Consider the following 20453-nt stretch of genomic DNA (forward strand, 5'->3'; position numbering starts at 1 on the left):
AGAGGACAACACTGCGACTGTTGCAGCTACAGCCACAGGCCCCAAACTTGCCAGCTGAGATCTCAGCTTGTTGACATTTGTGCTCTGGGCCCTGGGAACGTGTGACACAGGGCGGCTGCTCAGTGAATACTCCTGAGTGAATGGATGTGTATTTTGGCTTTTTAGAGCTGCCCTTGGTGGAAAGCACTGACAATGTACAGTGCCAGCCAAATGAGACTTTCCTGTTTGTCCTGTAATCGAGGCACCTGGACTCAGCATTTACTAAATTGAATGTCTGTCTCTTCTACAGAGATGCCGACGAAACCAAAGAATGGATTGAAGAGAAGAATCAGGCTCTCAACACAGACAATTATGGCCACGATCTGGCCAGTGTCCAGGCCCTGCAGCGGAAGCACGAGGGCTTTGAGAGGGACCTTGCGGCCCTCGGCGACAAGGTGAGAGGCTGCAAAGTCATCGTACTTGTCTGAGGCAGAGCCAGGTCTCAGGTCCTACGGAGCCGAGCTCCCTTACTTCTTGCTTTCTTGCCACTTTCCAACCCTAGGTCAATTCCCTTGGGGAAACAGCCGAGCGCCTGATCCAGTCCCACCCTGAGTCGGCAGAGGACCTCCAGGAAAAGTGCACCGAGTTAAACCAGGCGTGGAACAGCCTGGGGAAGCGTGCGGACCAGCGCAAGGCCAAGCTGGGTGACTCCCACGACTTGCAGCGCTTCCTCAGTGATTTCCGGTAAAACGCACTGAGCTCTGGAGCTCAGGACCATTCACTGGTCGTTTTCTTTAGGAGAGTAATTCATGCACAGTGTAAAACATTCAAACCACTGAATGCCACAAAGGCAGAAATAATGGCTACTGCTTATCCAAGTGTGTACACGCACGCATACATGTGTACACACACACACACCTCTCCCCTCCTGCCAAATGGTATTCTGTTTTTTTCCTAGATGTAGTTTTCATGTAACATGGATGTACCTTAGTTGTTTCCACAATTACCAGTCCTCGTTGTAGGACAGACAGCGCTTCTGTATAGTTTTGTGCTATCAGTGTTCTCTCTCACGCACTGCTGTGTGTGTGTGTGTGTGTGTGTGTGTGTGTGTGAGAGAGAGAGAGAGAGAGAGATCTGGGGCGTGTCCTCTGGGGTGGGAGCAGGCAGATGATGCTCTTGGCCTTCATGAACCTCTGGTAGGAGGTCCCAGTCGTGGTCGTGGTTTATTTTTTTGAGGTGAAGGCCACAGGTCACACAACAAAATCATTTTAAAGTGTGTAGTTCAGTGGCATTTAGTGTATTCACAGTGTTAACAAAGCCACCACCCCCTCTAGTTCTGAAACTTTCATCACCCTAGAAGACCACTCCACAGCCCACAAGTAGTCACTCCTCAAACCCCTCTCCGCGTTGAATCTGCTTTGTGCCTCTGTGGATTTGCCAGTAGTATATAAAAAGAAGCACATGATATATGGCCTGAAACATTAATTTTTGTGCCCTTGTATGTGGACATCTATAAGAAGCTGGATTAAATGTTTGCATAGGCCTAGGGCTTTTAAGTCTTAATCCTAAAGATAGGTGTTTTCACTTGAAGCTGTAGAAAACGTAACCACAGCTGTTGTCTTTGTTAGACCTGTTGTTCTGTAGGGAGGAAAGATCTTTATTATAAACCTATTCATTTTTTTTCTGAGGAATTCTTGATTTACACACACACACACACACACACACACACACACACACACACACACACACAGAAGGTGCCAGACAATTCTATACACATTTTAAGAAAGAAGAAAAACTATTAAAATTGTAAAACAACGAATGACGCTAGCATTCATTTGATTGAACACCATCTTTTGAGCAAACGTCATACTACACATCGCTACTGTAATTCAATTCAACTTTGAAAAGTAATACATACGTAACATCTCTTAAAATGTGTCCATTTTTGGGCACCCCCGGTATATATATTGATAAAGTGAACAAGAGGCTTTGAAATAATTTGCACAGAGATCTAACCTCATTCACCAGACTGAGCAGATTAACCCCCAGTACTCGTCTGAGACAAGAATTATGGAGTTCTCGCTTCTCCTGGGCAGAAAGCCTGCTTGCCACATAACGTAACAGCTGTCCCTCTGTGGATCTGGTTCCCAGGGACCTCATGTCTTGGATCAATGGAATACGAGGGTTGGTGTCCTCGGATGAGCTAGCCAAGGATGTCACCGGAGCTGAAGCTTTATTGGAACGACACCAGGTGGGTAGAGCCGCCTGCTGAGTAGCAGAAACTTGGTTGCTCTGCCGGCCGGGAAGACCTCGCACCTCCCCCACCTGCACGTTTGTGGGTGAGGTAAGTTGGTGGCTGACATCAGAGTGGGCATCTTCTGCCAGTTATCTAATCCCTTCCCTCCTCTTGGCAGGAACACCGGACAGAAATTGATGCCAGGGCTGGCACTTTCCAGGCATTTGAGCAGTTTGGGCAGCAGCTGTTGGCCCATGGGCACTATGCCAGCCCAGAGATCAAGGAGAAACTAGACATTCTGGACCAGGAGCGGGCCGATCTGGAGAAGGCCTGGGTTCAGCGCAGGATGATGTTGGATCAGTGCCTCGAACTGCAGGTACACGTGCTGGCTGGTGGCTCCCTGTTTGCTGCAGGCTTTCTCTCCAGGTATTTGGTGTCACAGGCTCCATCTTCTCACCTGCCTCGCCCCTCCTTTAGCTGTTTCATCGGGACTGTGAGCAAGCAGAGAACTGGATGGCTGCCCGGGAGGCTTTCTTGAATACCGAAGACAAAGGGGACTCGCTGGACAGTGTGGAGGCCCTGATCAAAAAACATGAGGATTTTGACAAAGCCATTAACGTCCAGGTGAGGCCTCTGACCTTAGAATCTGAACCTGGATTCTTCCCGGGGGATATCCTCTCTCTTTGCTGCCTTAGTCCCCTTTCCTCGCTTAGCGACTAGAATACAAATGGTCTGTTAGCATCGTTGATTCAGCTGGAGAGCTTCGGCAGCTGCTTTAAGTTACAATACTTGAGTCTGACTACATGAAAGAAGCTACGTAGTGACTGCTATGTCACCAAGGCACACCTGAGCAGTTTAGGAAAAACTGATTGTTACATAAGTAACTTTTTAAACTTTATATAAAAATCCTGGTGTTTATGAGGTTTTAATAAGGGGGGGGCAATTTCTTGTGAAAAGGAAGAGAAAGTGGGTAGGTGAGGAAACCCATGAACTTGAACAATTCAGATGTAAAACTCTGGTTTATAAACCCCGTTGTTGAAAATCCGACCACCTTTTTCTGGTTAGACTAACTTTGTATGTGTCTTGTAGCCCCTGTCCCACCCCAGTGTGACCTGGACTCTTCTTGAGTTAAACTCTACTCTAGTAATGATTGAAATCAAACTTTCTTCTGGCTTCTTACACGCTTGCTTCTAAAGTGTCGGTGTATTCCGATCCTGCCACCAGCTACTTCTCAGTCACCCAAAATAACTGCTCTCTCCTCAAGACCTGCAGTCGAGGTGAGGCAGAGCCACCTTGCCCACCTTGAACTGGCGCCCTTGTTTGCCCTCAGGAGGAGAAGATAGCCGCTCTGCAGTCCTTTGCCGACCAGCTCATCGCGGCCGGTCACTACGCCAAAGGCGACATTTCTAGCCGGCGCAACGAGGTTTTGGACAGGTGGGTGTTCCACAGTTGCTGACGCACCCCCACGCCTGTGTGAGAGCCCTGGCCGGTCCTGTTTAATGGACATGCCTGCCCATTTGGCCTCGGTTTCACTCAGGTGGCGACGTCTAAAAGCCCAGATGATTGAGAAAAGGTCAAAGCTGGGAGAATCGCAAACCCTCCAGCAGTTCAGCCGGGACGTGGATGAGATTGAGGCTTGGATCAGTGAAAAATTACAGACTGCGAGCGATGAGTCCTATAAGGATCCCACCAACATCCAGGTGAGATGAGCAGGTTGGCCGTTGTCTTCAGAGTAGCCCGTGGCCTTGAGTAGATTATGTGAAATGCAGCATCTTTGAAAAGGGGGGCACACCTGTGAAACAGCTTCTTTCTGCCCATGGCGAAGCCAGTGAAAGTTCTCTTAATAAGCTGAGCTGGTGAAAAGGTCCCACTAAGTTGTCAGAGTCACTTCAAAACTGTTTTGTCTCTATTGAAACCATCCATGTCTGTCGTAAAAAGTCTATAAAGAGTCCCCTTCTGTTTGCTGTCCCCAAAAGCTGAGCTTCCCAGGGGAAGTATGACAGCAAAATGAGTTTCTGTTTAATAGCCGGTTTGTGTATTCACATCAGTGTACTGAACTCTTGTTATTTTAATCTATTTTTGTAGCTTTCCAAGCTGCTGGTAAGTTGTTCGTTTTTGTTTTTTTTTTTAAGTTTTAGTTACTCGAGCTCCAGTATGTGTGTTCTTCTGTATAGATTCTTGTTGTGGTCACACAGCCTCCTGGTGTTTCTTCATCCATGCTTTTCATTTCTAATCCTTCATTTCTAATCATCCATCACACCCCATTCAAGTGTCCCTGTGGGATGTGGCTTTCTCTGTGGTAGTTAGCCCGCACCCTTCATTGCTCCTCCCCCTCCCAGTGTATGACTTAGGCAACTTCTGTACAATGTTTGATTTGGGGGGCAGTGGTTCAGTGCTTTCTTTCGAGAGGTGCTTTTTAAAAATGAAGCAGCTTTTTCTGTGCAGATGTGGGCTCGTGGCCCTAGTGGGTGTCTAGCGGGCTGTGAGAATTTTGTATTAGTTACAGGAGACGGATGGGCTAGAGATCCACAGAGAGGCACATGATTTGCCCCCAAACCTGAGAGGGGCGGGGTTGGGAGGCTAAGATAAAAGTGGACGTTATCCACAGGGTAGTGGAAGGGTCTCCTGGCCAAAATGTAGCTCAGAAGTTGCTTAAATGGATGGAAGAAATGAAGAACTAGAATAGATGGGATTTGAACCAAAGAGTTCAGAACAGGAGACAGAAGAAGAGGGGGAATCAGGTTTTGTCGGGATTTGTGGGTATCCGAGACCCTTTCTGTTCTTGCTTTGGGGCACAGGACCAGGGTACACTTCAGGGACCCCGGTATGAGTGCTGCGGTCAGCCAGCCAGGTGGCTCCACCCTCTGATAGTCGCTGCCCCTGAAATGAAACATTTGATGCAGAATCCTTCCCCAGCTGTACTGCTTTTTTTCTTTAGTTCTTTTTTCCCCAAATAACACTCTTCCCAAGACCCTGCATTTCTCACCCAGAATTGTGCCACAGCTACGTCCTCGCTCTTGTCTCGTCTTTGTGGATTCTTAAAAATCCTGTCAGTTCCCAGCATCCAGAGCAAGCACCCACCCCCCACCACCCACCCTACCCCCACCCAGGCCCTCTAGTTCCTGGCAAAGAGAAACTCCTACCTAGAGTCCAACCTGGATTTTGACAGTATCCAGGAGTTTTGATAATGACAGCGACCGTGTGAGGTTATAGCCAAAGTCTACAGCAGCTGTGGACCCCTCCTCTGTCACAGAGGGTCAGCCTGACCGTTACATACGCTGCTTTGTCGTGATTGCTTTCTTAGATGATGAGAGATCTGTTTGTGTGTTATTAGAGCTTCTGTCCACTCAGGAAAAAGCCGTGGATGGAAATTAATGTACACGTACATTCAAAACTGCACTTGGCCACTGCCGTCTCCTGCACAATGTTAGAAAGTTCTCCTGCACAATGTTAGAAAGTCCATAATTCCACAACTTCACTCCCACATAGCTGGTCCAGCCGATTTAAGAATTGACTCGATTCACCAACTCCTGAGCTGGTGCATTTCCTTTCTCCTGGCCCAGTCCCTCTGCTGGTCCCTCAGCGGACTGACCCCTAAAACATTCACACAAATTCTGTGGTTGCCTTCTGTAAAAAAATGTTGGCATTTGCCCCCAGATCTTTAAGAATCCCTGCCCCCTGAGAAAATGGAACGGCAGGACCTGGTTTTGAAAGGTGGCTGTTGGTATTTTTAGAGCAAGCACCAGAAGCACCAGGCCTTCGAAGCAGAGCTGCACGCCAATGCTGACCGGATCCGTGGTGTCATCGATACGGGCAACTCCCTGATTGAGCGCGGGGCCTGCGCTGGCAGCGAGGACGCTGTGAAGGTAGGGCCGCCAGCCCCGCCCTGGCCCAGGAGGAGGAGGGGCTGGCTGTGACTGGCAGCTCGATGGCGGCTGTGAGGGCCGGCCTTAGGAAGACGAACAGAGCGGATGACTTTGGGCTGCATGCTGGATGGGAAATGGGAGTGGGAATAGCTCCCTGCGGGTTGCCCCTTCTCCGCTCAGGAGTGTCACATGGGTTTCAGCTGAGTGGCATCACCATGTCTAATGGCTCCTTCTCTTCCCCAGGCCCGGCTGGCCGCCTTGGCTGACCAGTGGCAGTTCCTGGTGCAGAAGTCGGCTGAAAAGAGCCAGAAACTGAAAGAAGCCAACAAGCAACAGAACTTTAACACAGGGATCAAGGACTTTGACTTCTGGCTCTCCGAGGTAACGCCGAGAGGTTTTCCCTTCCCATCGTCAGAGGGCATCAAGTCAGTCGTTTGGGATAATAGGTCAATGAGCCTAAACCCAGGAAAACTCAAGGCTCTCTCGGTGTCTCTTTTAGCGGAAATCTTCCTTATCAGATGTGAACTGTGAGCTGTGGGGAATTCATAAGTAGAGCGCAGGAGTGTTTAGGGAGAGAGCTTATTTTCGGGGGACTTGGACCACAGATCGCTCGTCTCCACAGGCAGTGCGAATAGTAGGAGATTGTGGGGGGGGTGGTGGGCAGCTCTCCTGAGTCTGCCCAAAAGGAACTAAAACAGCCGTGGGTCAGGAAGCCAGAGTTAGCAGTGCATTCTCGATAGAAAAGTTGGAGAATACAGAAAGTGTAAGAACAGGAATTTTTAGAGACCACCACTCTCTGCATATTTCCATGAGTATTTGTATAGCTGTATTTTTACGTATAGTTGGGCTCACGGTGTAATTTTCATCAGTGTGTACTGCGTGTGTTGTCCCAAGTCACTAGAAATTCTTCTCACACGTTTGAGTAACTGCCTAAAGCCGTCACAGAGTCACGCCATCATTTAACATTCCCATGTCCTAGCTCTTTGGTGATACTCATTGTGCTGCAGTGAATGTCTTCGTACATTAATCGTTGCCCATGCTGCTGATTCTTTCCCTGGGGGAGTTTCCTTGAAGTGGGATTGCTGTGCACTTAGCCATCATACCACCGTGAAGCCTCTGGGACCCTGCCCTGAGCTGTAGTGTTTAAATCCACAGGCACTTGAGTCTGTTTGATTGACAGGGAGAGCATCTTAGGCCGCAGGGCTGCTGCTCGCTGAGCAGGAATAACAGTGATTGAGAAGTTTGTTGCTGTCTATACAAAGACCTGGAATTACAGCTCGGCACCTGGATTTCCCGGAACCTAAGTGGGCACCACATAGTAGCCTTTGCCTTGTGTTTCACTGTCAGGTGGAAGCCCTGCTGGCATCGGAGGACTACGGCAAAGATCTGGCTTCTGTGAACAACTTGCTAAAAAAGCATCAACTGCTGGAGGCAGATATATCTGCCCACGAGGTGAGCCGGGGGTGGCCAGGCCAGTGTCTGGGCGCAGCTGTGCATTGACCGCTAAAGACAACCGGTGCATACGGGGAAAGGGAGTGATATCCATCACGTAGAGCCGCGGTTCTCAAACCTCATGATTTGGGGCCATTTTATACTCTGAACTGTTACTGCAGGGCCCCTAGGAGAATTTGTCATTCAGACTTTGTCAGTATTCACCATTATTAAAAGTACATCAATTTAAAAAGAATAGTATCAAAGGGTTATATACTATATGACTTCGTTTTTATATAACATGCTCAATTGACGAATTATGGAGGTGAAGACCAACAAATTAGTGATTGCCAGGAGTTGGGGGCAGGGTGGGCATGCGACTAGAAAGGACCGAGGAAATTCCTTTGTGCTAACAGAACAATGTCTGTGTCTTGATTTTGGTGGTGATTACACAAATCTACACTTGCGATGAAATTGCATAGAACTACACAGTACACTCACAGAGACAAACAAATGAATGCCTGTGAGAAATGGTGAAAACTGAATGGGGTCTGTGCATTGATTATCCCAGTATCAGCTTCCTGGATCTGATACTGTGCTACGAAAGATGTTCTAGCTGCGGGAAGGACACACAGGATGTGTGCAATGTTTGCAACTTCTGTGAGTCTGTAATTATTTCAATATAAAACAACTAAGAGAATGGAGAAAAAAATGTATTGACTCGTTTAAAATAAACCCATTGCAAGTTAACATAAGTCACATTTTTTATGAATAACAGCTATATTTTTCCAAAAACAAACAAGACCGGCATAGGTGATATTTTTGCACATCTCTGTAATGTCCAGCTTAATGGATGACAGCTGGCTTCTCATGGCTGCTTCTGAATTCAGTTTACCGTGGTGCGTCACCGGTGATGACAACCTCACAGATAGGTGGAGAAGGTGGTAGTACAGTGCTACCTCGGTTTTCAAACGTAATCCGTTCGGGAAGACCATTCGAGTTCTGAAACATTCGAAAACCGAGGTACTACTGTAGCTTGATTCAGACAATTAATGTGAATATGTGATACTATACCAAACTCAGTACGTGGTCGTTTCTTAAAGGTTAGTTGCAGAGTGGACTCTGAAACCCTTAGTTTTTCATACTGTTTTCTATTATAATCCACTGGTCCATGTTGGCCTTCCAGTGGATCTTGTACGCATGCGTGAGGTTCCAAAATCATTTGGAAAATGCTGCCCTGCTAAGTTAGGTATGTAGAACTTGGAGATGTTGACATGTGTCGTTACAGCATCACATTAGTTAATAATCACAACCAGTCTCAACAGAAAAATCGTTATCTATTGGAAAGCCGTCAAGTTCATAGCGGTAGATGGAAATGTACCAAAATTCTAATTTTCTCACGAAAATTTGAATTTCCTCACTAGCAACAAAATCAGTTTTCCTTAAAAGTACAGGTTCACTTTTTTCATTCTCGACACACTATTTATCAGATTCCCGTAATCTGAATGACCACAGTTGGTTGGTCTTTCAAGTAAACATGGTGGTCCATGAAAAAGTGGCTCGGGGAGCTTGCGCACGTGCCTGTCCTCGACAGCCATGGAACATGGGTGTGCAGAAGTGCTTGTGTGTGTTTCCCATCTTTTCATACTGGATATTTAACAAAATTAAACAGCTTGTGCTACCTTTTAAAGGGTGTTCGTGAGATAGCATGTTTCCCTGCGAGTGCAGGTCAGGGAAGAATCCATTTCTGTAGTGCAGTTTGCACGGCTTGGAGCTAAGGCCCCAGCAGCACCCTCTTCCCACACACACACACACACACACACTGCTTTTGCACCGTCAGTGCAATGACCATAGTAAAAAAGAAAGATAATGTCTTCGTATCGTAACGAAAGTAGTTCTGACCTCTTAGAACCCCAGGGGTCCACACACCACACTTTGAGAATATCAACACCACACTGAGTGAGAATTCCTGTGCTCTTATGTTCAAGCAGGTATTCGTGGGCACCCAGATTTCTGACCCCTCCCATTGTGTCCCCACCCCAGGATCGCCTGAAGGACCTGAACAGCCAGGCAGACAGCTTGATGACCAGCAGTGCCTTCGACACCTCCCAGGTGAAGGACAAGCGGGACTCCATCAACAGTCGTTTCCAGAAGATCAAGAGCATGGCCGCCTCCCGGCGAGCCAAGCTCAACGAATCCCATCGCCTGCACCAGTTCTTCCGGGACATGGATGATGAGGAGTCCTGGATCAAGTACGTGCTCCTGGGACTTCAGGTTCTGGTCCCTCGAGGACGCCCCTTGAGCCCTTATTGGCTATAGGATGCACGGTTCAGAGCGAGAGTCAGGAGGTCCGGCCACCTGGCCGTGACTGGACAATGGTGATGAGACAGGGAAGTGTAGCAGAAGGGCACGGCCTTGGCAGCCACGCGGGGCTGGGTCCCAGCTCTGTGACACACTCCCCGGGATACCTGTTAGTTCTGTTGTCGTGGTGTGCAGTGATAATAGTCACCAGTAGCCCCGAGTGGTAGTGAAGCCTGGTAGTTACACTGCACCTGCGGTCCCTGAGGAAATGAGTTCCTGCCGAGAAGAGACAGTCAGACCTCCTGGGCAAGATTGATTCCCGAAGGAAGGAGTTTGTTTTTAATCCTCCCTCCCCCCAAAATTTCAGTCTCCCTTTTCCAGTTGATGTAGCATGTAAATAGACCAGTTTTCGGAAAAATCTCTCTTAATTCTTCCCTTTTTTAAAAAATAGACCAATATCTTCATAATTCCGTATATGATGTGTGTATATTCAGTGAAGTAGGGTTGATAGGCCGCTTTCACTGGTGCCTCCTTGTTCTCAGGGCCCCCCAGCCTTCTGCAGGGTCAGCACAGCAGGTCCTCCCACATTCAGACATGGACACTGTTCATTTGGGAAACTGAGGCTTTTGTTTGCCAGAGGCTGGCAAGGATTTTCCTGGAGAGATTGGTGGTTGTAGCTGAAGGGCATCCTAGCTCTTTTGACCAAACATCTCCAGTTGAAAACGTGGAGGTGGAGAGACTGACCGCCCGCCTGTGTCTTCAGGGAGAAGAAGCTGCTGGTGAGCTCCGAGGACTACGGCCGAGATTTAACAGGCGTTCAGAACCTGAGGAAGAAACACAAACGGCTGGAGGCAGAACTGGCTGCCCACGAACCTGCGATTCAGGTGAGGGGGCCTCTGGGCGAAGCAATCCTTTACCCTTGTTCCTGTCCCTGAGGTCTCTGCAGTGTTTGTGGCCCCTCATCCCAAACCGGGAAGAAGCTCTGAACTTGATGCTGAGGCCTTTTCCTGGAAGCATCTAGAAACAGGAGACAGCTGTTGATTGCTCATTCTTGCTTATCAGGGTGTCCTGGACACTGGAAAGAAGCTGTCTGATGACAACACCATCGGGAAGGAGGAGATTCAGCAGCGTCTGGCGCAGTTTGTGGAGCACTGGAAAGAGCTGAAGAAGCTGGCCACGGCTCGGTGAGCAGCCCGACGGCTCGGAGGAGCTTCCGGGCCCTCCTGCCACCTCCTAGTCCCTGGCCTTGAAAGTAGCACTGCCCCAATTGGCTTGCTTCAGAACCGCCTCAAGCAGGCCCTTGCTGAGCTGGTTCTTTTATGTGAATCTGAAAACAGCCTATGGTTCCAGAATTTCCTGTTATATCTTCACCGTGTTCCTTTGTATTATGTAGAAGGCTTAACTGAACCATTTACACCTGACACTTATCATTTATATTTTTAGGCGTATGTTAGCTGTCAGAATCAAAGTTGGAAGAAGTCATGGCTAATTTTTTCTGTCTCCTGTAATAAGGGGCCAGCGGCTAGAAGAGTCCTTGGAATATCAGCAGTTTGTAGCCAATGTAGAAGAGGAGGAAGCCTGGATCAATGAGAAGATGACGCTGGTGGCCAGTGAGGATTATGGAGACACTCTCGCTGCCATCCAGGTCAGAGAAATGGGGCAGCTGCCTGCCTCCCCGCTCAGCACCTGCCTGCTGCTCACCATTGTCCTATTGGCCTGGTCAGTGGCCCTGGTTTTGCAGGGAGGCACAGAGGCAGCAGCCAAGCTCTCGTTGGTTGACTTTTGCCCTCAAGATCTTACGCTAGAGACATTGTCCTCCTGGAGACAAAAGTGGCGTGACTTTGTGAACCCCGGTTCATGCAGCCCTATTGTCAGGCAGGCAGTAACCAGCCACATGTTAGCAACACAGGTTGCTCCCCGAAACTGCTAGGGGAGAACCCTCGCCTCTTCCAGCTCCTGGTGGCCCAGACATTCCATGGCTGTGGCTGTATCACCCCAGTCTCTGCCTCTGGTGTCAGTGGCCGTCTTCTGATGGCATTCTTCTCTGGGTCCATCTGTCCACGTGTCCCTCCTCTTATAAGGACACCAGTCGTATTGGACACCAGCCTGATGACCTCACCTTAACTTGACACCTCTGCAGAGACCTCATTTCCACCTTCATAGGTGCCAGAGGTTGGGACTTCATATCTTTTTGGGCAACACAATACAACCCACAACATACTTTCTAAATACATTGGTTAACTGTTGATCTGTATCAACCTTAAAAACAGCAGTTTCTTATTTCCCATGACTATGAATTGGGGGACATTCCCTCTGCTGCTTTTACGTGGGCTTCCGCACACAGCTGCATGAGGCAGAGGGCAGCTGGGCTGAGATCCATGGTGGTGTCACTCGTGTGGCTGGCAGCCATTCCTGGCTGTTGGCTGGGACGTCTCAGTTCCCCTGCACACAGCCTGTCATCTGCCAGCAAGGAAGCCCAGCTTCTCACGCAGTGTTGAGAGAGGCAGAGGCAGAGTCTGGAAGGAGTCCTAAGCCTGGTGTCAGACGGCACAGCAGTGTCCATCCCCATGCCTTCTGTTGGCAGCCCAGGTCACGGGCGGATGAGCAGACTCCCCTCTGGATAGGAGGAGCTGCACATTACAGTGGAACGTTCCTGGATGCGTGTCACCAGCTCTGGAAGCAGAGTGTGTGTTCCCAAGAATGAGGGTAGCTCGTGAGCCACACCCCGCCAGGGGTCCTGTGCAGCTCGTCAGGGTGATGTGGATAGAATTGAGTTGGACTAAGGGATGTCCCTCCTCAGCATGGTTGCGTTTTCTACAAGCCAACACAAAGGGCGTTGTCTCCAGTGTTTTGGTGGTTCTGAGGAGGAGAAAAAACTGAAAGGCCCCTGAGGAGACGTGCTCGGGTTAAACCTTAGGAGAGGTGTATTGTTCTGCTTGTGTGTCTCCAGCTGTTTCCTGTCATTCTGTGGTCTCCTACAGGGCAAGAGGGACACTGATGGACTAGCAAAACCTTACCCCCTTCAGAAAAGCCTTCCCTGACGTCACTTCCCAAGCCAGCCCCCTGCCTGTTACTCTCGCTGCACCCTGGTTTTACTGCCTTTATACTTATTTCTGTGCCTGTGTGTCACCTTAGTCCCCAGCTATGCTGTGATGCGTGTGAGGGCACGCTCCTTCCAGCTTTGCTCCCCTCTGTCCCCATACCTGGCACACTGACACATGCCAGGCTCTCAGTGTTGGCCTTGCTGCTTCCACTCCAGGGCTTACTGAAGAAACATGAAGCTTTCGAGACAGACTTCACGGTCCACAAGGACCGCGTGAACGACGTCTGCACTAATGGACAAGACCTCATCAAGAAGGTGAGCCTGGCCCGCTGGTACGACCCCAGGTTCCCACGCCGGGTGCCCACATGCTGATGCCACAGATGCCCCACAAAGCTCATCCCCGGGTCTAGTCGCCACGCAGAGGTTTGCACAAGACCAGTAGCAGTTCCATTCCTGTGTTCCTTAAAGAAAAGGAAGATGACGCCATTAGCTGGCTGTGTGCCCCCTTTTGGAAGCCAGTCAGTAAAGGTTCTCTGTGGCACTTGTTTTTCTGCCCCAATTAAGCAGAGAAGTGTCCCCATTGGTCCTCTGTGACCCTGGCACTCCCACGTGGCTGCTCTCTTCCTTTCTCAAGTAATAAAGCTCTTTATAGAGATAGTACGAAATACAAGTAAACAAGTTATGAAACTCACCCATCGAGCTGTCACTGGAGACCACTGGTAAGGTCTTTGTGCCCGACCTTCCAGACTTTCTCCCCACGTGTGCAGCTAACCACGTGGTGAAATAGATGCCTGTCTGATTGGATTACATCGCTCCAGAAAATTATCTAAAACCTGGCTGCTATACAGGATGTTTTAGAAATGAATCTGGTAAAATCACAACATTTATTTTGCTCAACAGCCGTTTGGGGAGAAAGCAAAAAATAAAGGGAAAAAGGTTCTTAGTGCTCTCAGCACCATGAAGTTGAGTCACTGTCACGGTGAGGTTCCAGATGACGTGTAGTGTCCCCATTGGTCACGAAGGAATCATCTCCTGTCACTTAGGTGCAGTGATGAACATTCAGCTCTGGAAGACAAACAACTTTTTTAACAGTTACAATTTCCTGTCACAAATACATGATGAGTAAATAAGATTTCTCATCACAGAATGTGCATTTTTCAGGCCTTGAGACTAGAGATTTGGTCCAGAGGAGGTAACAATCAGGTGAAAATCCACTCCAGCTTTGTTTCCTTCCCCTCAGGGACAAACTAACATGAAACTTACTTCATTCACTCACAGACCATGTACAGGTGTAGGTGAGGCCAGTGTACAACTCACTACACACACACACCACACACACCATACACACACCACCACCACCACCACCACCACCACACACACACACACACACCACACACACCATACACACCCCACCACCACACACGCACACACACACACCTGACAGTGCTCTCTGCTCTTGAAACTTGTGACATGACTGGTTGGTGAATATACTCCAGCTTCTGGCAAAGGGTCCAGTGCTTTGTTCTCAGCAACAATCTCTGTTTCCTTCCTGAGTTTCTCTCTAAACTTTGTGCTGACTTATGGAGTATGTTTTGAAATACAGATTTAACCAAGACTGAATCAGAGGTTAGGGACTTCATAATTTTCAGTCTCCAGTGTCAGAACATTTTTTGAACCATTGTTTTTATTGCATATGTATAATGGCCATTCTTTGGATGTATAGTATTTTATTTAAGTAATTATTATTTAGGCTTTTTCCAGTTTTTTGCTGTCAAAAATAATGCTGATGAATCCATCATTGTGACTTAACATTTCAGTACATTCCTCATTATTTCTTTAGAATTAATTCCTTTATGTGGAATTTCCAGTATTCGTCTCCGTAAGGCTTTTACTCTGCGTGGCTCCCAGAACCTTGCCCGCTCTTCTTCCCCCGGCGGTGGATGAGGCACCCGTGGCCCCTCTGCCAGAGATTGAGACCCCCAGGCAGAGAGGGTGCAGGTCAGGGAACTGCAGTGGGTGCTGAGGCTGACCAGGCGCGTGCCCTCTCTCCTTGGCCTAGAACAACCACCACGAGGAGAACATCTCTTCAAAGATGAAGGGCTTGAATGGGAAAGTCTCTGACTTGGAGAGAGCTGCCGCCCAGAGGAAGGCAAAGCTGGATGAGAACTCGGCCTTCCTTCAGTTCAACTGGAAAGCTGACGTGGTGGAGTCCTGGATCGGTGAGCACAGTCTCGTGAGGCCCCAGGTTTCTTACCCGCCCAGGCCGGGACGATTGTTCCAGAGCCCCAGCTCGTCTGCTCCTTGTGCAGTGGGTTTTCTTCTGCAGAGAAGAAACTAATCAAACGTGGGCATTTCAGCAAACGCGCCACCAGGGCAGACCACTGGAGGCAGCCAGAAGGAGCCAGTGTGGTCTGGCTCTGACCCAGAGAGCCGGGGCCTCAGCACTGGGCCAACACGGGTTACCAAAACAGGCCTTGGGATGATGAAAGCAGCAGAGGATGGCACAACACGAACAAAATGGGCCCAGCGGCGGGCACCAAGCTGCATCAGCACCGCCCGTTGGCTACAGGGGTCCAGGGTGCCCTCAACTCTCGGGGGAGGAGTTACTAGACTGATTTTGGGACCCACATGACCTGGGTAGTTGCTGTCACATAAGTAGTGACTGAACCACATCTCTTCATGGCACAGATGGAGAATGGGGGTCTGGGGTGCAGGGAGCAGCCAGCTAATGTGGGTTCAGAGACTGCTGTTAGTAATACTGAAATTTAAGTGTACACAGTCACAGTGGCCTCGGTTTTGTTTTGTTTTGTTTTTAACTTAATTTCACTTCACTAGAAGGAGAGGTGTATTTCCCATGCTTGGTTTTCTAGGTGAAAAGGAGAACAGCTTGAAGACAGATGATTATGGCCGAGATCTATCTTCTGTCCAAACTCTCCTTACCAAACAGGTCAGTTGTGGCCACTTTGTTGATTGATTGAAATTTATTCAAATAGTATTTCCCGGGAGCTGAGTGTCAGCATCTTTCGTTGAGACGTTTGACTAGTTTACGTTAGGCCCTCGGGGCTCAGCAGCAAACGAGACCCAGTCCTGGCCGTCAGGGAGCTTCCAGACCAGGCTTGTGTGCTGTGGCCTTAACACTCAAGAGGTGTCTGACCTCAGTCTGCCTGAGGCTGAAAGCGGGGGACGGGGAGGCTGCTGTGGTAATCTGCAGCCTGAGGGACATGCGAAAAAGTGGCAGGTGTGACCGAGGGGCAGAAGGTGGGGACTCTGGGCTGACAGTCTGGCTGAGGCCTCCGGAAGGAGCAAGTTCCCGTCTCACTGCGGTCACTGCACGTTGTTCCAGGAAACCTTTGATGCTGGCCTGCAGGCCTTCCAGCAGGAGGGCATTGCCAACATCACTGCCCTCAAAGACCAGCTCTTGGCTGCCAAGCACATTCAGTCAAAGGCCATCGAGGCCCGGCACGCCTCCCTCATGAAAAGATGGAGCCAGCTTCTGGCCAACTCTGCCACCCGGAAGAAGAAGCTGCTGGAGGCTCAGGCCCATTTCCGCAAGGTAAGGGTGGCTGGGCCCAATTCAGCCAGCCTAACGCCCGGGGGGTTTGGGCAACCCATCTTCCATTCGCCATGCTCTGCCGTCCGCTTGGCACCGAGGCTCTGCACAGGGAGTCAGCTAAACCAAGGCAAAGGTGCCCTTGCCCTCATGAGGCTGCCATTCGGACGGACTGAATTGACACATACCAAGGGGGACGGGTAGCCAGGGAAGAAAGACGCAGGGCTTTCACAAGTGGAAGTGGGGAAAAGGAGCCAAGCCAGCGCGTGCCGTCTGGACCCCGACACCCCGGAACTGCCCCTGCCTTTCCTGCCCCACACCCCGCTGCTCACCCTGCCCAAGGATGGCACATCCAGCCCTGGCCAGTGTCTTAACTCGGCGTCCTCTGCTTTCAGGTGGAGGACCTCTTCCTGACCTTTGCCAAAAAGGCTTCTGCCTTCAACAGCTGGTTCGAAAATGCAGAGGAGGATCTGACAGACCCAGTGCGCTGCAACTCCCTGGAAGAAATCAAAGCCTTGCGTGAGGCCCACGACGCCTTCCGCTCCTCGCTCAGCTCAGCCCAGGCCGACTTCAACCAGCTGGCCGAGCTGGACCGTCAGATCAAGAGCTTCCGCGTGGCCTCCAACCCCTACACCTGGTTCACCATGGAGGCCTTGGAGGAGACCTGGCGGAACCTGCAGAAGATCATCAAGGTGCCCTGCCCGCTGCTCCCTGCCCTCCTGCCCAGGCTGCCGGCCTGGGATTCCCGGGCGGACGAAGCGTGGTGCTTTTTATCAGACATGACCACGTGCGTCAGTCGAGCCGCCCTAGAAGAAATCACTAGTCACTTCCACGGCACATCATGCCAGAGTTCTGGGGGTTTGCGAGCAGCCAGAGACTTGTGAGCTCACTCAGTGTCTCCCAGACTCCTTCCCCACTGTCTTTAAGTTGACATCCAGTCCTCCCTGACCCCGGAACAATTGTTTCTTGTGTTCTGGCTTCAGAAAACAACTTCCTGCCCCTCTCAAATGTTAAGGCCGTTCCCGCGGGCAGAGCCGTCTCCATCCTGAGCCTGTCCGTGTAGGAAGGGCCAGGGCTGACGTGGCCTCTGCCTCCCTGTGATCCTTAGGAAAGGGAGCTAGAGCTGCAGAAGGAACAGCGCCGGCAGGAGGAGAACGACAAGCTGCGCCAGGAGTTCGCCCAGCACGCCAACGCGTTCCACCAGTGGATCCAGGAGACCAGGTGCCAGCCCTGCCCTCGTGCTTAGCCCTGGGAGCACTCTGGTCCCCAGGCTCAGTGCCCAGGCCTCCAGCTCCAGGGAGGGGGGTAGCATTGCATGAAGGCAGAAGGCATGCTGGTAATTACGGGAGGGAGGGTTAGGAGCACGGGAGGCAGAGGAAGGGTGGTACTTTTCCCAAAGATCAAGTTGCTAGATGTCCCGGGTTGGGTGGGACCGGGCATAGCCCCTGGTCGCCCTGAGCAGCAACTCAGTGACGACCGGTCCGGGGTTGAGTGCAGTGTGGGCACTGACGCTGTTGGTTTTGTTTTTCTTCTTTGTTGCCTCCGTGTGTCCGCCGCCTCCTGACTGCTGCTGTCTGGACACCACCTTGTTTTGCGGCTGCTTGGATCTCATCTCCACAGAACATATCTCCTCGATGGGTTAATATTGTCTTCTTTCTCCGGGCTCATGGTGTGGTGTCTCGTGTGCTTGTCCCTCTGCCCTCTGTCCCCCTGTGGCCTGGCTTTCGGAGAATCCAGGCTGCACTTCCCCTGCCCCGTCCCTGTCACCTTACAAGGAATGTGTGCGTTACCCCACAGCCCGCTGTCCCTGACACCCTGCGGTCTGGGGAGGGGAGCCACTCCCATCTTCCTGTTCAGATTCCAAGGGCTTCTGGGTAAAGGATGTGAGCAAGCCAGGAGGCCAGAGCCTCTGGGAATCCCCGTGCTGGTTCAGCCATGGGATGATACTGGACTTCTTGTCTGCTGCTTCCCCGTGTTTCCAGTGGGACCATATTTAGTCCTTAGGAGGTCATGGGCGTAAAGCAGGATGAGGTGTAGGGGACTCAGGCTGGTGCAGTAAGTCCCCAGCGGGGCATTGACCTCGCCCCCAGCACCCCCGGGTTTCCGGGGAGAGACAGACAGGTGTCATCTGCCCCAATAGAAGGCAGAAGTGCCATCCCACCCAGTCCCAGTAGGGGCCTCTTCTCAAGGCCTTGGCTTCCGCCTGGGTCCGTCACCTGTGCACTTTCCCAGGCCCGCTGCCAAGGACAGGGTTGGTGGGACCACAGTGTCTTAGCCCAGTGCTCCTAAGGCCCTGCAGACAGGTAAATCGGACAACGGGAGAAGTAGGCCCACACTGATCCCACCCCACGTGCTGAAGGCGGAATGGGTCAGAACTTGGCCCGTTTCTAGCTGGAGCTCGTAAGCCACCCTGGCATCTGCTCTCCTCCTGGGCCCCTGGGCCTGTGTCTGCTGGCCTTGGTCTTGTCTCTGTAAGGTGCCATGCTCCCCGTACCGTGTGGTTCCTCCCCAGCCCTGTCCCGTCCCGTCTTGTCCTTTCCCAGTGCCAGCTGCCTCGAGGCTGCCTGCCTGGCCCTCGGCCCTCCCTCCACCAGGTTCCTGCCTGTGCACTGCCAGCTTGGGCCGTGTGGTGTGTGTCTGTCTCGGTGTGCTCGCCGCCTCCTTCCTTCGGTGTATTCATTTGGTTTCTTTTCTTTGAATAGCATAGCGTATCGTCGGGTCATTCGTGTCTATCAGTATGAAGTTGGGGATGATCTGTCTGGAAGGTTTTTCTCCTCTTATTTCTCTTCTTACTTCACTGTGGTTTTACCAATGCACTCTTGACTTCCCCAGGCGGCTCCGCTTTCTGACTAACCCACCGCCCTCGGCCGCTTGGGATGGAGGGGTCTGTCCTCCTCCCACTGCACCGGCACCCAGCTTCCTGCCCCCAGTCCTGGGGGTGTGCTTTGCCCTGGGGGACATGGCGTGATTATGAGTCTGACCTGCTAGATTAGGAGGAAGCCTGGTGCCTTGCCTTGCTAGACACTTTGAAGTTGGGGAGATTTCAGAGCTAACCCTGGCTCGCTAGGTGTTCAAAGGGTTGGTTGGAGCAAATGTGGGTACAGGGGAGGCTGGGCTAAAATCCCACCAAGAACACGCGCACAGTGTGACTTGTCCCTGCATGCGACCTCCACCTATTTGTCATCTTTGTTCACTGATAGCCTTCTGTGACCTCGCAGCATGTTACGTCAGGAAGGTGAAGGCTCCCCAGTCCCCTGCTCTTCAGAACCTGACCCTGGAAGGAGCTCCTGGCTCTGACCTCAGTCTGGGGCTTAGTCACGGCCACCTCCCTCCTTTGCGCAGAATTAGAACCATTTCAAAACCTAAATCTGGTCATGATCTCTTAGCACTATTTCCCCGTCTGAGGGCTCATCTGACGGCATCTCCCCCCACTCCTGTCCCTCACTCTAGAATGTGGCTCCCCTCTTCAGGAACCTGCAGGAGACTCCAGGGGTTCCTGGGGGGTGTTTACCAGCTTGTCAGCCTCCCCTCCTCCCTAGGGTCTCCCTGTGGTCAGGGGGCGGGGTTGCACCGGGCATCTCTCCCCTATGGCTGCAGGGGGTGTGCCCTGTCAGGCCTGCAGCCCCTCTCCATTCTGGGGTACCCCTCGAAGGCCTAGTTTGGGTTAGTCACCATGCCACACAGCTTGGCTGGGTCTGAGGAGCCACAAGAAAGGGCCCTGGCCTGGGAGCAGGGAGCAGGCTGGGTGGGGCTCAGGCCTGGCCCACCAGTTGGTCCTGGGCAGGTGGCACGTCACATCAAGCTGCAGCTTCTCGGAAACGGGAAAAATACTACCTGCCCTCCGCGGCTCCCAGGCCACTTAGGAAGATAGCCAGCAGCGGATAGGTTGTTTCCTTAATAAAATTCAAGATGCAGACCTGTTTCACCTGAGGATTGTTGACTTCAAGCTTGTAGTAAGGACCCCTTGCCTCACTGTGCTTCTGTGTTTAGGTCCTGCATGGTGGAAGAATCCGGGACGCTTGAATCCCAGCTTGAAGCTACCAAAGT

General features: G+C 51.1%; 1 protein-coding gene across 15 annotated transcripts in view; it reads left to right on the forward strand.

Moving 5' to 3' along the window:
• SPTAN1 (spectrin alpha, non-erythrocytic 1) overlaps positions 1–20453 on the forward strand; it is a 58979-nt gene that overhangs the window by 36518 nt on the left and 2008 nt on the right. For 6 of the 15 annotated variants that reach the window (XM_033122793.1, XM_033122788.1, XM_033122789.1 and 3 more), the window contains 24 exons: positions 290–434; positions 542–723; positions 2131–2230; positions 2394–2591; positions 2693–2839; positions 3546–3649; positions 3753–3915; positions 4301–4315; positions 5950–6081; positions 6325–6462; positions 7429–7533; positions 9556–9764; positions 10577–10697; positions 10876–10997; positions 11326–11458; positions 13073–13171; positions 14916–15075; positions 15727–15803; positions 16200–16409; positions 16802–17098; positions 17515–17627; positions 18027–18044; positions 19109–19171; positions 20397–20451. In XM_033122793.1, the coding sequence (XP_032978684.1) occupies positions 290–434; positions 542–723; positions 2131–2230; positions 2394–2591; positions 2693–2839; positions 3546–3649; positions 3753–3915; positions 4301–4315; positions 5950–6081; positions 6325–6462; positions 7429–7533; positions 9556–9764; positions 10577–10697; positions 10876–10997; positions 11326–11458; positions 13073–13171; positions 14916–15075; positions 15727–15803; positions 16200–16409; positions 16802–17098; positions 17515–17627; positions 18027–18044; positions 19109–19171; positions 20397–20451 (3106 nt within the window). The remainder of the gene's footprint in view (positions 1–289; positions 435–541; positions 724–2130; positions 2231–2393; positions 2592–2692; positions 2840–3545; positions 3650–3752; positions 3916–4300; positions 4316–5949; positions 6082–6324; positions 6463–7428; positions 7534–9555; positions 9765–10576; positions 10698–10875; positions 10998–11325; positions 11459–13072; positions 13172–14915; positions 15076–15726; positions 15804–16199; positions 16410–16801; positions 17099–17514; positions 17628–18026; positions 18045–19108; positions 19172–20396; positions 20452–20453) is intronic. The other 9 variants (XM_033122794.1, XM_033122798.1, XM_033122791.1 and 6 more) reach the window with 3 other exon arrangements.

The sequence above is a fragment of the Rhinolophus ferrumequinum genome, chromosome 12 (genome assembly GCF_004115265.2).
Source record: "Rhinolophus ferrumequinum isolate MPI-CBG mRhiFer1 chromosome 12, mRhiFer1_v1.p, whole genome shotgun sequence".
Taxonomy (NCBI): domain Eukaryota; kingdom Metazoa; phylum Chordata; class Mammalia; order Chiroptera; family Rhinolophidae; genus Rhinolophus; species Rhinolophus ferrumequinum.